General features: G+C 38.7%; 1 protein-coding gene across 1 annotated transcript; it reads left to right on the forward strand.

Annotated features, from left to right (window-relative positions):
- Positions 1-1,479: 1,479 nt before the first annotated feature.
- LOC144044337 (homeobox protein Dlx3b-like) lies at positions 1,480-16,884 on the forward strand. Its single transcript, XM_077558677.1, has 3 exons — positions 1,480-1,801; positions 14,179-14,363; positions 16,459-16,884. Exons 1-3 carry the CDS (start codon positions 1,480-1,482, stop codon positions 16,882-16,884), a joined length of 933 nt encoding a protein of 310 aa, XP_077414803.1.
- The last annotated feature ends 466 nt before the right edge of the window (positions 16,885-17,350 follow it).

The raw sequence follows: 17,350 nt of genomic DNA on the forward strand, positions 1-17,350 counted from the left end.
TCCCCCCAGGGCCTGGTGGAGGCCCAGAGCTTAAGTCAACACATGTAAAGGCGGATAGCGTGATTGTAAAGAAACCCTGATTGACTGCAAATGTCTCTCAATGTGAGTCTACAGTCAGCATCTGCATTTGAATTGGAGAAAAGCTCATGCGTAAACATGCCTTATCACAACACCATCCTGCAAGTTGGTTTGCTAAATTTGTATATTTATTCCCTCTGTCATTGGGGGGGCTAACAAAGTTAAAAATGCTTGTTACTCTATGAAGTAAATTTTCCAGGTATCGGTACTTTGAGTAATACTCAATTTTTATATTGATATCTGTAATTTTGCCACATACTTACGTAAACCTGGATGACGATCCTAGATTGGGTTAGCTAACATCTACCATGGTGAAGATCTTGATTAACTGTTATTTTGGGGAATATATAAGGCATAAAAAAGACAACAATGACAGTCAACAGATTAGGAGATAATAGATATTCCAAATGGCATTGGCCTTATTAAAGAGAATTGGTTCCAAGAATGAATTGTGGGAAATGTGTTGTGTCTTGTGCCAACCTTAAAGCCACCAACCTCAGGTGTTCAAAAATGATCCATGTAATCTGAAAAAAACAAAACGAAACACAACAGGTAGTATTTTTCCCTCCCGTTTTGCTTAGTTAGTCTCTTGTAAAAGTCAGTAATTGCCAAACCGTTGGGAACATGTTGCTTTGATAGCATATAAGGCAACTAGCTCTTGGTTAAAACAACAACACAAACTGTTTTATTATTATTATATATATTTATTATATAATCCAAATTTGTATTGACTTAGAATATCATAAATCAAAACGGCGGGCATACAACCCGCCACAATAAAGGAAGTATTTGCATTGCATTGCGGAAATATCAGAAATGCCCGGATGTTCGAAATTGTCAATCATTTTACTTCAGTCAGTGTCACATCAGTATAGGCCTGGCTATTGTTACCAGTACTTTTCTTCTTTTTCATTTATTTATTTTTAACAATTTGTACTGCCATTAGGAATTATGGGAATAGGCATACTTTTGCCACCTCTGCCCACTACGGGCGATGTACGCGTTGTACTACTCGCATATGGCAGGTGAGGTTAAAAGGTGGTGGAGTTTTCTGTTTGTTTTGGGACTGATTGGTTGCTAGTGCGCCTCGATGTCTTTAAGGCTTTAGGGAGAGGTTCTGGAGGTTTCTGTGGGGAGAAGAAGGGAGTCAGACAGGCGACACGCAGTGCTGTCTTGGCCCCAGGGCAGAGGCTGGGAGTGCGAGGGGGAGCCAATGAGAGGGAGACATCCACTCCTTCTCGCCTGCCCGGCTTGGCTCTGCTCGGCGCGCCCTGTAATTAGGAGCTCCACTGTGGGCTGGGCGCCGCCACCGTGGACAACTTGGGAACGCCAGCTCCACACTCTTGTCTCTTTGTCTTTTAGTGTTACTGAACACTTGGTGGAACGTCAACATCCTCAACAATGAACGGGCAGCCATCACCTGCGTTCGAGGACAAGAAACCGACCCTCCGCGCGTCCCCGGGCCTGGCGGAGACTTCACCCGCCGACATGGGCTTCTACGGCGGCCACGGTGCTCTCCATGGCTCGCAGGACTTTTACGCAACGCAGCAGTCGTACTCGAGTCAACACATGAGCCCTTATGCGTACACACACTACAACCTGAACGGCGTGGTCCCCGGTGGTGCATTCCCATGTGGAAAAAGCGAGTACACGTACCCGCACTCGGTGTACAGAGAGCCTGGGGTCTTCAGCAGAGAGACGCAGTCAACACTACCAGACAGTGGTGAGTGAACTCAACTCCGACTAGACAATAGGATTTAAGTTGTTTGTTTGTCAAATAAAACACTTCAATGCTACGAACGAAATTGGACACCGAGGTCCAAGTTTGTAATAAAAAAATACTGCAGTGCAAATAGAAACATTATCAAGACCGAATGCACCATAAACAAAACAAATAACAGTGTATTCTCATTTGGCATGGTATAATACATACAGTGAGGTAGTTGTATTTGTGTAAAATAATACACTGCGTCTCATTTAAATGTAAACAAATTGTATAGTTATGACTGGAAAACATATACTCACCTCATCTAGCTTATAACATAGTAGGATACTTAATATACACAACAAATTGATGAAGTCAAGTAAAAAATAAAAAAAAAAAATTTTAAAATCGGGTTTGGTAATGATTTGCAGGTCACATAAAATGATGTGGCAGGCAGCAAATGAGGTGACTGGACCCCGGGGTCTTGAGTTTGACACCTGTGCAGTGCAGTATACAGAGTTTGAACATAATCCGTTCCTGCGAAGTGTTCAAAGTCAGAATTGTTCCACCTCCAAAACATTTTTTCCAATAGGAAATAATGTATATGCAATTAATCCGTTCCCAAGCTCCAAAAACAGAAAAATCCTATTTTGATTTATAAATATATATATATATATATATATATATATATATATATATATATATATATATATATATATATATATATATTTTACATTTACAGTACAGTACAGTATTTAACGATATAAATATTTATTTGCTGCCACTGGCACTGTTGTCTTTCTTTGGGCCCATGGCAAAGAAAATTGTCGTGGAAATTTAAAAATGCACTCGCGAGTATGGAGCACCTCCAGGAGTGTTCACGATCTGACTGGAAATGAGCAGTGCATCGTCTCAACTAGCGCAACGTGAGCATTCAGCATTGCTCGGCTTCACTTAGCTACCCGTTTTCAAGGTACGTTCGGCTTAGCTTGCTTTGCTTGGGTGTTCAAACTCCGAAAATGAGTTCAAACTCCGAGGCATTTCTTACTCAGATTTTTTTGTTGAAATCCGAATTGTACGAGTTCCGAGACGTTCAAACTCCGAAGTTCCACTGTAGTTTTCTTCATACATACATTAATCTACCCTAATAAAACAGCAATATCGCTGGCGTTGGGCCTAACCTTTGTATATTACTTTTCAGGAGACCCCTGAAATAATCAACATAATCAACATAATAACATAATAACATAATCAAAGAGAGCAAGCCTTTTTCGACACTTTGGTTTGGTCATTAATTTGTAAACATACAAAATACCCACATGTGTAGACTGGCCAAACATACAGATAAAAGAAAAAAAGAAGAAGACATTTACCGAAGTGTGCCTTATGAGGTTTCGGCCTGATGCCAGCGATATATTTTCTTCTTTTCCTTGGCCAAAAATGGTACATACAGTACATACCTATGAAAATATTTAATAATGTTATACAACACTTTATTTATTTATTTATTTTGAACCTCTCCTCATTTATAAGAAAACATATGTTTTTTGTGTTCACTGTAATTCCGATTTTTGTTTTTTCACAATTTAGAACAGTTCCCTGTCAGGTCTTAGTAAAACATCTGTGACTCTTGGTAAAATAAACAGCACAAAAACTAAATATATTTGTGTTTGCTAGATTATTTCTTTATTACTTATACTGTTAGGAAGCTGTTTTATATTTCCCTTTCAAATGGTGTCGCTTTTGTAAGGAATGTGCATTTGTGGGACAAGCAGCAGAGCGGAGTATGTGGGTTGTGTCCATGAAAAATTGGCCAAACCTTTCCTGCTAACTTCTTATTTTTCTATTGCTATTGACCCTTGTTTTGAGCTTTTGGTACCCCCAGGTACCACCTTGCGACAAGTGATTAGTGGGTGTCTCCTCCAAGAATCAGCACACCACATTTGACTGATCTGGATAGGTTCTGTGGTGTGACAAGGCAACTTCAAGCTGGTGTTTCTCAAAACAGAGTTGCAGCACTGTTTGGAATGGGCCCTAGTACAATCTCCAAATTGAAGGCCGAGCTCACTACAAGTTTAACGTGATGATATAGCCGACGGCTCTCTTTCCGGTCAATCCAGAGTGCATGTACCCAATTCCCAGTCTGACAAGGCTGCCGGGGGCCTGCGACGATGCCCTTCACCATCAGGCCTGTTTGTGTCGGCAACGCGCACTGGAAGCTGAACATGTAGAGGAACGTTATGTTCAGCGATTAGTCCAGATTTTGCCGACAGCAGTTGAATGGTAGATTAAAAATTGGGGAAGACACAGAGAACGCTATCTTGATTGCTGCACAGATGAAGAAGCATCTTTTGGTGTCTGGCGGCATTTCTGTGCAGAGCGATATGAAGGTGAGATTATCCGACCATCAGCGGCAATCCCATATCGACAACATTTGCCCCTACAGAGTGGGTTTCATTACGGACTACCTCTAGAATTTGGGAGCAGAGCGGACGTAATGACCTGCTAACCCTACTGACCACAAGCCCATTGAACACTTGTGGGATCATCTTGGGCGTTCTGTTCGTGCCAGTGTGACCAACACAACCACGTTGGCTGACTTGCAACACATGCTGGTTGGAGAATGGGATCTCATCTCACAGCAGTGTGTGACTAGGTTGGTGAGCAGCATGAGGCCACCGAGGCTCATCATTGTTAAATGAATACATTGTTACATTTCAAATATGTCTCGTTTCATCTAACTTCATCCAAATAGAAAATAAGATTCAATGGAAACAGCCAAATAAGCTCTTAGACATTTGGCAGATTTGGAAGATGTGGCAATTTTTTCATGTTTCCATCCCACAAACTCCACTCTGCTGCTCATCCCCCAAACTGATTTCTTACAAATGTGGCAGTATTTTAACTCTTTGACTGCCATGGACGTTAAAAGACGTCAAGTAAAAACCTACGGAGGGCCGCCAATGACGTTAAAAGACGTCATCCAATTTTTTTTTTTTTGAAACGGGTGGAGGAAAGCCTTGGCCAGCTGTGGTGAAAGTTTCAAGCAGATCTAGTTAGCCTAATGACTATTTTTGGCCCCTAGATGGCAGCAATGACTCTTTTGACAAGATTGGGTAGGCGTCAGTAGAAGACGTGAGGCAGAGCTAGAGGGGACAATGGCTAGGGAAGGGAAGAGAACATGGCAACCGGTTGCAAGCAGCTCATGCTCGAGCAGTTTTTTTCAAAGACGAAAAGCATTGACCAACGCTAAAGAGCACATTGATGACGACGATGATCATCATCGATGATGATGATGGTGACTCCGAGGTTGGAAGCATTGACGCGGCAGTAGAAGACGTGAGGCGGAGCTAGATGGCTGAAGAAGCGAACAATGGCGACCGGTTGCAAGCTGCTCACACTTGGGAATTTTTTTCAAAGACGAAAGGCATCGACCAACGCTAAAGAGCACATTGATGACGACGATGATCATCATTGATGATGATGATGGTGACTCCGAGGTTGACGCTGAAGTTGCAAGCGTTGACGCGGCGGCTATGACGACGTCATAAAGGTTCACCGGCTAGCGATGCTAACACCGGAAAACGCGGAGCACAACCGAGCACGCTCAGGCGGACGTTCAATCGGACGATGAAGAGTGCCCCGAGTCCAATGCATATTCATCGGAGGAGTGGGTACAGTCTGCTACTTGCTATTCCCCGGAAAAAAAGGCCGTCAAGAAAGTGTAACGTCTGCACGCGAAAGGAGCCATCGCAAGTGAAATTAATCTGTTGTGCAAATCCTGCTGCGTCTCCTTGCACGCATGGGAGCGTTACAAAAAGAAAAACTGTATTTAAAACATCCACATAATTGTAAATAGTACCACAGTTGTACACATTTGTAAATAGTTTGCGAAATTGTTTTGTCAAATTGTTACACTGTTGAATGGAAATAAACGTATTTTGCAACCAAAAAACACTTTTTCATTGTTGGTGATAGCGTTTTACAGAAGTAAAGCACTATTTAGGTGTTTGTGGCATCATTCATGGACAAAAAGAAGTGTACAATTCACTAGAGTGCATGAAATAACATCGTTTCACAAAAAGCTCTTTTTCTCCGCTTTTTGTTTCAAAACAGAGCATTTCGGTGAAACTAACCATTTTCTATTGTTGATTACTGAAGAACGGAATAAGGTAGAAACAAACTTTTTTTCTGATGAAAGATGAGAGTTCAATCTTTCATTTGGTAGTATGTGTGTTTCCATAGTCCAAACACAACATTTTCTGTGGACCTTGAAAGATCAGTCAAAATGCTTAAATCGGCTGGCACTGGCGACATCCCGTTTCTGAAAACGTCTGGCAGTCAAAGAGTTAAAGAGGCATTTCCAACAGTGGAAGTTTTATTGACAAGCGGTATTGTTACGACAAAGGAATAATCCTCCAAATACAAATATCCTTCTTGTTTGTGTTATACAATACATGCATAAATTTGGATAATTTTACCCCAAATAAAGTCCACACCTGTCACAGTCTGGTTCAAATCACTCAATTTTGCACCCTATAATGTAATAATTTCCTGAAAATGTAATAAAATTTGCATTTGACTAGATCAAAAATGTAGTAAAACCAAATAATGTAATACAAATCCTGACTGATATTGGGAAATTTTTTACTGATAATAATACATACCTTATTACATTATTGGAGATTTACTACATTTTCAAGTGGACATTTTTTCTCAAAACTGATCAGGTAAAAACCTTGACAGATAATGTAATATCTATGTTCATTTTCAGTCCAAATTTATATATTTTTTGTATTTTGAGAATCTAAGTGTCAAAACTTTGGTGTTAAATGTTTCAGAGTTGATTTCAACCTCCAGTAGTTGGAGGTCAGTGTTGGAGTTATTTGACAGGAGTTGATTTATTTAGTGTGAAACCAACTTTGCAGAGATTTTATCAAAGTAAGTTCCGCAAGCCTTCTGGGAGTGCTTAATGCTACAGTTAAATGCAACTGTTCTTTTTTTTTTTTATTATTTCATATTGTTACGTTCATGTTTTATTGATAAACAAATATAATCAAGATGTGTTAAGTTCACTGTTACTGAGTTTTACTGTTATTTATTTAGTGACAGGGAACCATGATTGAAAGTGAGTTCTTGCTTCTCAATTTATTTATATTTATGATACACATTCATATATTGTAAAGCTTTTGTCTTGATAATCAGTCTCAAGATTTCACTGCTTACAATATTGCATTTATACAGCACTGTGCAGATCAAATCAACAACCTTACAGAGATTTGTGCTGTTTATGTGTGAATGTGTTTTGAGTGGTAAAAATTGAAAAAAAAAAAAAACATTGCAACCACTTTCTGTTTGTGACATGCTAACACACCCATTTAATTGAGAGCCCTTCATACACTTAAAATTCATCACTATCAAACACAGTTGTTACCAAAAAAAGCTGGCATAATTTCAATTAAACACAATACCATTTAATCGCCCCATGTTCTCCATAATGTGACAATATGTTAGCAGAAAAAAAAAAGAAGCTTCATTTTCGTTTGTTCATTTTATCTTGTGTCCACAAGGTACCTCGGATGATTTACAATTGTGCTTTATACTTCTACTGGAACAACTCTAGTAAATTGAACCCGAAGTTCAGTGGTTTCACTTATAGCCGCTTAATTATGATAACCTTTGTAATTAAAAAACAAACAAAAAAACTCTTGTCCATTCTAGAATGGCCGAGTAAGTTACATGACGAGAGTGGTGTCCAGTTGTATTGGCAATGACCGACAAATAAAGTACACCCATACATTTTTTCCACGCAAGTTGCATGCACTATTTCCTTCATTTACACGTGAGGATTTGAAAGACATACAGTTCAGCTGCAGGCATTGCATATTTTGTATTGCAGATAACTAATAAGTTGTGGTGTTCACGTGATCCTTGTCAGTTAACGGCCACGCATGGCGGCCATTTTTTCAGCATTCAGAAATCATTTTCTATGTATAATTGGTCATTTGCACCAGCTTTTAAACTAAATATCTTCATATGAACGCAATGAAGCTGTTCAAGATGTTAATTTCAAAATACTTTGCACTGTTGTGTGTTGAGTTTGGTTTCCAGGCACCGAGCACTCCAATATGAAACATTTGGATAGACAACGAAATCCAACAATCTCTTGCGAGCAAAGGGATGAGAGAACGATATTTATTTATTCATAGCACACTGCAGGAAGTTTTGATTTAAAGCCTTTTTTTTTTTTTACCTGGTTTGAGTTTGGGCTACCATATCACACTACTTGACCATGTATTTTGAGAACCATCCCCCCAAAAAAATCTTGGTGACTTTCTGTGGTCTTATATAGAAAGTAACTTCTGGTGCTAAGTAGATGTTCTGGGTAAAAAAAATACTGCTTAATGCAACTCAGTAATGATGACTCTGATGAAATTGTGAGGTTACTGTTACAGTTCCCCATGTGGTTAATTATTTTACAGTACTTGTGTCCGTACCTTTTCCTGGGCCAAAAGGTCGAAATATGTTGGAGCTGAAAGATATTGATGAAGAATTTAAGTTTTGCTGTTTGAAATAAGGTTACATGTGTGATCAATATCTGTCCTTCAATGTGCAATTTAAATTATCGTACACACACTATTCATACATGGATTTTTCCTTTATTTCTCCTCACGGGATTAATGATCATCTTTCTATACAGTATATCCAAGGTATATAAAGTACATACTACTTGGTATCCAAAGTGATACATTTTTCCAGGACCAAAAATTTAATAAAAGTAAGAATGTGGTCATTAAATGGATTTACAGAGGAAACTTATACAGTAGGAGGCAATTTTGATTCCTCAAAGTTTCTATACTACCCACAAAGCAACACTTGTTGAGTCCAAGTAAACTGTTTGCCCCAGGACTAACAATGACAAACACACAAGTCATTTGGAACCGAGGGATACAGATTTCAGATGAATTTAGCAATGAAATAACATACTTTGTTACAAATAGTGAGATGATATCAGTCAATATCTGTCACTCAAGGTACAATCTACACCAATGTATTGAATTTGACTGATTATTGGACTATAGTGTTACATTTCATAAAAATGTTTTTTTTTGCTTCACTATTTCATGAATGAACAAGTTTACATAGACCTTGTACAAGGCACCTAATAGAGCAGGCTCATAGGCAATTTAAATTATGGAGGGAGCCGCAATTGTTCAGCACTGGCTGCCACATAAGACCACGCACACTTCCTAACCAGATCTATGACAAAAATGCCATTTTAAGTTTGGACAAAAAATGTGTGTAAGTGGAAAATATAAAGCTCTTAAAGGGACAGTTTGGAGAAATTTTAGATTTTTCAAAGTTCATTAATTTAAAAAAAAGAAAAAACTATTAATCAATAATATGCATGCGAAAAATTATGTTCTATCAATATGTGTAAATATGTTCTGTAAGAATATGTTCTATATACATATATATATATATATATATATATATATATATATATATATATATATAGAGAGAGAGAGAGAGAGAGAGAGAGAGAGAGAGAGAGAGAGAGAATATTTAGGCCTATTTAACACGGGCATTTTAACAAAGCACAATATAAATTGAAATGTTTTTGTTTTGTTTTTGCTTGCGTCACCACAACATCCTCTTTTGGCCATATTTTTTCGGCTTTAATTTTATTTCGGCCGAATGCCGAAAATGCATATTTTTGCCATTTTCGGACGAAAATTTTCGGTGGCCGAATATTCGGTGCATCACTAATATATATATATATATATATATATATATATATATATATATATTAGGGGTGTTAAAAAATTAATTTGGCAATATATCGCGATATTACAGCGCGCAATTCTCGATTCGATATGCGGCCGAATCGATGTTTAAACATCATTTTTTTAATGGAAATATTCAACAATACGTCTTACTTAAGGTTAGGGTTCACACGTTAAGCATGGAAGAATGTTATATTAATGGAACATTAAGCCTTAATATTTAATTTCAATGCTGTTTAAACAAGAAACAGATTGTTTGTTAAATACAGTGGCTCACAGTTATAAGCCTGAAGTTTCAGATGAATAAATACATTTTCATAAAAATCTTACTGTGTACAAGTACAAGTTTACTGATTAGTATTTTATAATTTTGAGTTTTAAAAAAATCAAAATAATCAATTTATAAATCCATATCGGGATTAATTGTATCAAATTGAATTGTGACCTATGAATCGTGATATGGATCGAATCGCCAGGTACTAGGCAATTCACCCCCCGAATATATATATATATATATATTTATATACAGTGTACATATATGTTTGGCTGCCATCTTTCTGCTACGGAGTATTGCTAAAGGAGACAAACTTGGTGAACGCAGTAATTGGTGGTAAAGTAATCTCTCTCTGAGGCACCGTAGTGCACGTGCTCCAAAAAGCCTGTGCTTCAAACATAGGTCGTTACATTCTATTAGTTCAACACTAGATGGCAAAAAATTCTACACGTTATCTTTAACTCACTTAAGAATAAGGGGTACGTTTTTAACTTCCTCCTAACCCTTTTGAACATATAAACTCTTTTCTTTCTTCCTATTCTTGTTTTCTCTTTTACTTCAATTCATATTTCAGACTTGTAATGTGTTTTCTTTATGTTTATATGTTCAATAAAAAACAAACCAAACCAGTTGCTCCCCAAAACGTATAAATATGTTCTATTTTAAATGTTTTAAGTGTCCCAAAGATGTATTTATGCATTTATTATCTGTGTGTTTTAATGCTAGGGCATATAGAAGGCTTTGATGCGGCATCTGAACTGCAGAGAACGATTGAAGCAATGGTAGTTATCACAAAAACGGCCAGCAGGTGGCAACAGAGTATAAGAGATCAACCAGGGCCATGTTGAAAAAAGGTGTATTTACCCACAGTTCCAAACAGATTTGTGAATAATGATGAAACTTAGCTATATTCTAATGCTAATTGAAAAACAAAAAATAGAAACAGATAGAACTATATTTTTTTTCCTGATGAAAGAAGAGACTCTAATCTTTCTTTTGCTAGGTTCCATGCAATATTCTGTGGGCCTTACAAAATCAGTCAAAATCCAGTTAAACAGCCGGGAGAGAAGGGGGTTGCTTCAGTGAAAATGGCTGGGAGTGGAGGGGTGACTATAATAACTTTTGTTTAAAAACTGCTGAACAGCAAACCAACATTATTTGCATACACAGACACAATTATTGAACAGGCCACTCAGAGTGTGGTGGCCCACGGGCCAGTAATTACCATCCCTGTAATTAAACATCCTATGACTTTTGCCACTTTCATGACACAGAAAGATAACACAGTGAATTTTCTGTCCATTTTAAAATAAATAAATAAATAAATAAATAAATAATATTGATTGCAGTCAGGGCGGTACGGTGGCTGACTGGTTAGCACGTCCACCTCCCAGTGCAGAGGACGTGAGAACGAGTCCGGGCTTCGGCCTTCCCGGGTAGAGTTTGCATGTTCTCCCCGTGGTTTTCTCCGGGTGCTCCAGTTTCCTTCCACATTCCAAAGACATGCATGGCAGGTTAATTGAACGCTCCAAATTGTCCATAGGTGTGATTGTGTGTATGATTGGTTGTTTGTCTCTGTGTGCCCTGCGATTGGCTGGCAACCAGTTCAGGGTGTACCCCGCCTACTGCCCGAAGCCAGCTGGGATAGGCTCCAGCACCCGCCGCGACCCTTGTGAGGACAAGCGGTTAAGTGGATGGATGGATGATTGCAGTCATCCTATGCCAAAATCATAATTGTAAGAGCACCTTGAGTGCATTGTTTGTTTCGCACCCCCAATCCGACCATTTCACTCCCCTCTGCTCTACTTGCTTCATGCACCATTCCCAACCCATCATATGATCATAGCCAGCTGTAAGCCACAGGCCATCATTTTATTGTTGAATGTGACTCAGCCCTGTTTTGACTCGCTTTCCTATTGCTGAAAACAAACTGAAGTGCTGTGGCTCTAGAGGGGAAAAAAGACCTAAAGATACAACATAAGTCTACTGGCTAGGGTGGCACCCCAAGTAATGTAATGAAAGAATCCTATAGTATCGTTTCAATAGAACTTGAACGCACAAATAAGGGCACCATTTATTGTCAGTGTGCCAGCTTCTCTAATCATCACAGTGATGTCACAAGCCTGCAGAGGAATATTGGAAACGTTTTAGCAGGATCATGTATTCCACGTCAGACTGTCACTGAAAATTCATTTTAAATCCAAATTGGAGGAAAGTGGCACAGGATGCAGTCTGTGGGCAAAAAATAAAATAATCTGTGGTGAAGTCAAAGTTAAAGCGAGAACAGCAGTTTACTGAGCTGTTTTCACATGGTTCCACAGAGTTTGAAGAACGGTACATTTCAGATACTTTCTCCATTCATTTTCTATGCTGCCTAAACTTATTAGAGTTGCAGGTGTGCTGTAGTCTTCCCAGTTGATTTTGGACGAGAGCCAAAGACCCTGGGCTCGTCACCAGCCAATTGCAGGGCACATGTAGACAAAGGTAGACAACCGTTACGACTCACATTAACACCTCCGAATTATTTGTATTCTAAAAAACCTAACATGCTTTTTTGGAACGCGGAAGTACTCAGCTCATACACTACTGTGCAACAGTCTAGCCACCGCAAGCTTTACAGCAGTCATTTGGACGAAGATACAGTTAGAAAGATCACATGCAAGAAAATACAGATCTGATTTCAGGGAGCAGGGAAGAAATCGTAACATTTTCACAAGAATCTGGTTAATAGAGGCTGTGCTCACTGGAGTACACTCACCGCTTTCATTTTTATTTGAAGCATATTAAAAAGTATGATTATAGATGTGAATGCTTGTTTGTCAATATGTGGCCAGTGATTGGCTAGTAACCAGCCTACAGTAGAGTGTATCCAGCCTCTCACCCAAAGTAAGCTGGGGTAAGCTCACACTTCCCCTTGACGCAGTTACAGTTTCATACACGGATGACTTTTGTCTTAAAAAAAAAACATAACAAAAAAAAAAAACATAACAAAAAAAAAAAACATAACAAAAAAAACAAAAACATAACAAGCTCAGTAGTGATACTGTGACTTGCTAAGAAAAACTAAAACAAAATACTTTATTTGTTTATTTATGCTTTTATTAATGTGTTCATGTTTTTTTTAAATGTATTTATGTATTTATTTATTCAAACTTAACATGGTGTAACTAAATATCCTATGTTTTGTGTAAAATAAAACAGATTGTGGTCAGTGGAGAAAAAGATATGCTGTTTTTATTTACCCAAATAAATATATTCTTTTTTTTTTTTTTTTTTAAACAACTAAATTTTAGGGCTGTAATTGTAATACTGCAATATTTTTTTTGCCTAAACAAGTGATGTAGAAAATTGATCTATGATGATGATTATAGTAAAAATTGGCTTTTTTTCCCTACATGTCAGACTATAATACTAATTTAATTATCACTGTTGTTATTGTTATTGTTATTATGCATTTGAACTGACCTTATCCTGTCGGCTTTATTTGACCTGGCAAAGGTATTTTTCTGTGTAAACAACTTGAAGAAACGCAAACTTGACAGACTGGTGCACTTTTTTGGCATTCCAGTAAGCTGAAAGTGGCTCCAGGGCACTTTGGCCCACAGCCACAAAGCACATCAGGTGTCACGACATGTCAGTCAGCCTTGGCCTTTGAATCATCCAACAACACCGGCTCCTTATCACGCAAGGCCTGTGGCCACACCCCCCCCCAAAATTTATTAAAAACATGTTGTTTATTTCATGAATTCATATAGAATAACAGATAGGCTGATATTGGGAGACAGAGTTTTAAAATATGTGTACCTTGAAATACTTAAAACGGAGCTTTACTTAAAAACAAAAAAAGATTATCGCTTCACATGAATGGAAAATTATGTTTCAAAAACTTGGCCACAATTCAATTGTTTTCTTTTGTAAAGTATTGATCATTCATTTGGCTTTGATACTGTTAAAGAGCAAAAAAGTGATGCAAGAGCAATAGAGGCAATGTACTGTATGTATAGAATCAGTCTTCCAGACAACATGAAAAGCGCCAATAAATCTCCATCTCCCGCCCAGGCTCTAGGGGACACTCAGACCAAAATTATAAGTTTTGAGTGCTGGTGGAATTTCTTTGAAACGTAGGGGCTGTAGCGGCCATGGCTATTTCTGTGATATATCTCTGCCTTGTGGAGAACAAGTTTAAGCTGGTTTTATTGTATGCGTGTGGAGAAAACACATGCAGAATTCTAAAATACGACTTTCTCATAGTATGTATAGGTGCTGGCAATCAACTTGTAAAGCCTACATGAGATGAGCAGGCTTAACATAACATTCGGTATCTCCTCCTACAGTGAAAGAAGAACCAGAGATGGAGGTTCGGATGGTAAACGGGAAGCCCAAGAAAGTTCGCAAGCCGCGGACCATTTACTCCAGCTACCAGCTGGCCGTCCTACAGAGGAGATTCCAGTCGGCCCAGTACCTGGCCCTACCAGAGAGGGCCGAGCTGGCCGCACAGTTGGGCCTGACACAGACACAGGTGAGACTCCTGTGCAGGACTGCATTTGGACCATTTCACCTCTCTAATATGATTTATTGCAAAAGAAAGATAACCATCCGCTTCGATTGACACTGTCAAAGAGGTGCTGAATTCACAATCCCTGGTGTGTCAGAAAAGTTCCAGGACTGGTCTTACAAAAGGTAGATTTCAAAGCCAGCCTACAGTTTCCCCTCTTAAGGTGGGCCAGACGATCAACCAAGCATGTCAACAAAAAATCCGGCGGCGTTTGCTTTCTTCAGTGTGCGAGAAGAGGTGAGCGTTTTGGCAGGACACCAAGATATGCCGGCTCACATTGGCCTGAGCATGCGGCAGCTCCTAACTAAGAAGAACATCGCTACGCTAGACCAACCTGTCCCACTCATCCAACCCTGGCTCTGAGTGTTTTTTTTTCTTTCACCAAGGGGCCCCCTTTTGAAGGTGTGATTGACATCAAGATGGCCGTGATATTGAGCGGCAGAGGTTCTCACAAGAGTCCTTCCAGAAGTGCATGAAGGCATGCCAGAGCGGACTGAGAAAGTGCATTAGACACCAGGGGGATTAAGGTTATTATTAGGGATAAGATTATTAGGGTTAAAACGTGTAGTTTGTATTTGAAATACATCTTTAGAGGCACCAGTACTGGAACTTTTTTTTAACACCCGCTGTATCGTTAGCGAGAGTATTGCAGTTTGGTGGTGTAGAAGTGCACGGCTTCATTCAGACCACTGTGGCGAATATATTGACTCTGGCAGGTAATGAGAAGACATAGTAGTTGGATGTCATCTCGTGGTACAAGTACATCTGAAGCCGGCCCATTCACAGGGTTAAACCCTATAAAGAGGGAAAATCATATTTACAAAACAATTTTGTTATAATCCCATTCTAAATTTAACCCTGTTTTTTCTATAACCAAACTGAAGGTCTCTAAAGACCAGTCCGTTGAGACTTTCAGGCAAATACTAAGGCCCAGACCTCATAGCTGGCGTCAGTCATGGATAATGTGACACAGTCCACAGTCTGTTTTAGCCTCCTTGGTTGCCATGAATACTACTGCAGTGTATTTTAAATGAAATGTTCCGTTTCTGGTTAAGATCACAATATGTCCCAAACATCACAGCTCACATCACATAATGCTTCAAGGAACATTATAATTAAGAAAATGTGTTTTGGGGGATTATTTATTTATCTTTATTAATATTTTAGTTTAATTGAAATATCCATCCATCCATTTTGCATACCTCTTATCATCATTAATTGACAGTATTCCACAAGATGATCACAATCTCAACATGAGATTTCTGTGGCGGTTCATGATATTGACATTTGAGTAATTTGCACGCCATCTAGTGGCGAAAAGAGCAATGACAGCACTTATGCCTCAGTTCAATACAAACATTTCATGACTAGAAATTGAATGCAATTTATATAAACATACAAATATATAAAAAGAAAAATATTTTTTTTATTGTTATATGTGCTTTATTGTCACAGCTTTAATTCAAGGTTGAAAATCAACAGCTCACTTGCAACCAGACAGCAAAACTTGGATGAATGTACAGTCAAGTGAGAAAGTGGTTGAAAATGTTGACATGTAGGTACAATAATTGTCTACATATTAATTCATATACTGTCACAAAAACACCTTTCTTACATCGATAATACAAAAAAATACATTGAGATTAAATTACCCTGGCCAAAATTGTAGTAGTAGTAGTAGTTAATTGTTTGCTAACTGTTATAACATTTTAATATATTTTTATCTGTTGTTTTTTAAATGCTGAAATAAACAACATTTAAAACAGAAATATTATGCATTTTTATCACATCTACCAGATGTCTCAATGAATAATCACTCTTGTCATCTTTTGGCTTTGATACAATATTTCAGATGGTGTATTCGGACCGTGGTTTAAAAGTGGTTGGTGGTTGATCATTGCCCATCCTATTTTCCAAGGCAATTTTCCATAATGCGTCCGCATCTTGCTGTATTTCCCCATAAGATATACGTATTAGTCAAAGATCAAACATATGCATACTAATTGCAAAAGTGCTGTAATTTATCTGACATGGCTTGATGTGATACTTTGAATTTCAGGTGAAAATATGGTTCCAAAACCGTCGCTCCAAATTCAAGAAACTCTACAAGAATGGAGAGTTTCCATTGGGGGACATTGCACTGGAGCACAGCCCAGAGGCGAGTGATTCAATGGCTTGCAATTCTCCTCCGTCTCCGGCCGCTTGGGAAAACAACAGCAGCGGCAGCAACGCCACCAACAACAACACAAGCAGCAACGACACAAACAGTAGCAGCAGCCTGAAGAATAATACAATGCTGGACCCTACCAGCAGGGGGCAGGAATCCTATCAGCCCTCAGGTGATTCCTCTTCTGTCTACATGGAGGAGTACACGCAGCAGAATTGGTACCAGCAGCAGGACGCACATTTAGTTTTGCAGGCGGGGGCCACGACCCATCACCCATCGTCATCGGCACCAGCTGCTCCTATTGGAGCCGTTTATTGAGTCCCAAACATACTGGAGACATTAAATGGACACATTCAATTTAAACAAGAGGGACGTTTCGGGATTATCCAGAAATATCTGAAGCGGGATGAAAATGTACTTTAGATACTCCATGTTTTAAACATGACCAAAGTGCAAAATTGCTTACTTCATGCCTTTTATAGTCAAACGCCGACAACTACTGATTCTCTTATAGATCAAGCTTGGTTTTTTTTTGACTTTTTTCAAGTGAACAGAAAACTACTTTGATGTATTTTTTTCCTATTTATCTTCTGGCATCATTCAGGCAGTTATTTGATAACTTCAGCTTTGCAGTTTCTGTAATCATATCATTCTCTTGCCCATGGCTTGCAAATTGACATTGGAGCAGTGTTGCAAAATTGTCACCCAGGGAGAATTTTTTTTTAGCCTTGGACCCCAGTTCAGTGCCAGTTTGAGAAGCTGGTGGTGATAAAGCTTTACTCGT

The sequence above is a fragment of the Vanacampus margaritifer genome, chromosome 2 (genome assembly GCF_051991255.1).
Source record: "Vanacampus margaritifer isolate UIUO_Vmar chromosome 2, RoL_Vmar_1.0, whole genome shotgun sequence".
In the NCBI taxonomy this organism is placed as follows: Eukaryota; Metazoa; Chordata; class Actinopteri; order Syngnathiformes; family Syngnathidae; genus Vanacampus; species Vanacampus margaritifer.

Bases quoted from the DNA above. Each gene is read 5' to 3' on its own strand.
- LOC144044337 (XM_077558677.1), top strand. From the start codon at position 1,480: ATGAACGGGCAGCCATCACCTGCGTTCGAGGACAAGAAACCGACCCTC. The intron at 1,802-14,178 runs GTGAGTGAACTC...CTCCTCCTACAG, and splicing joins GTCAACACTACCAGACAGTG to TGAAAGAAGAACCAGAGATG. The intron at 14,364-16,458 runs GTGAGACTCCTG...TTTGAATTTCAG, and splicing joins TGGGCCTGACACAGACACAG to GTGAAAATATGGTTCCAAAA.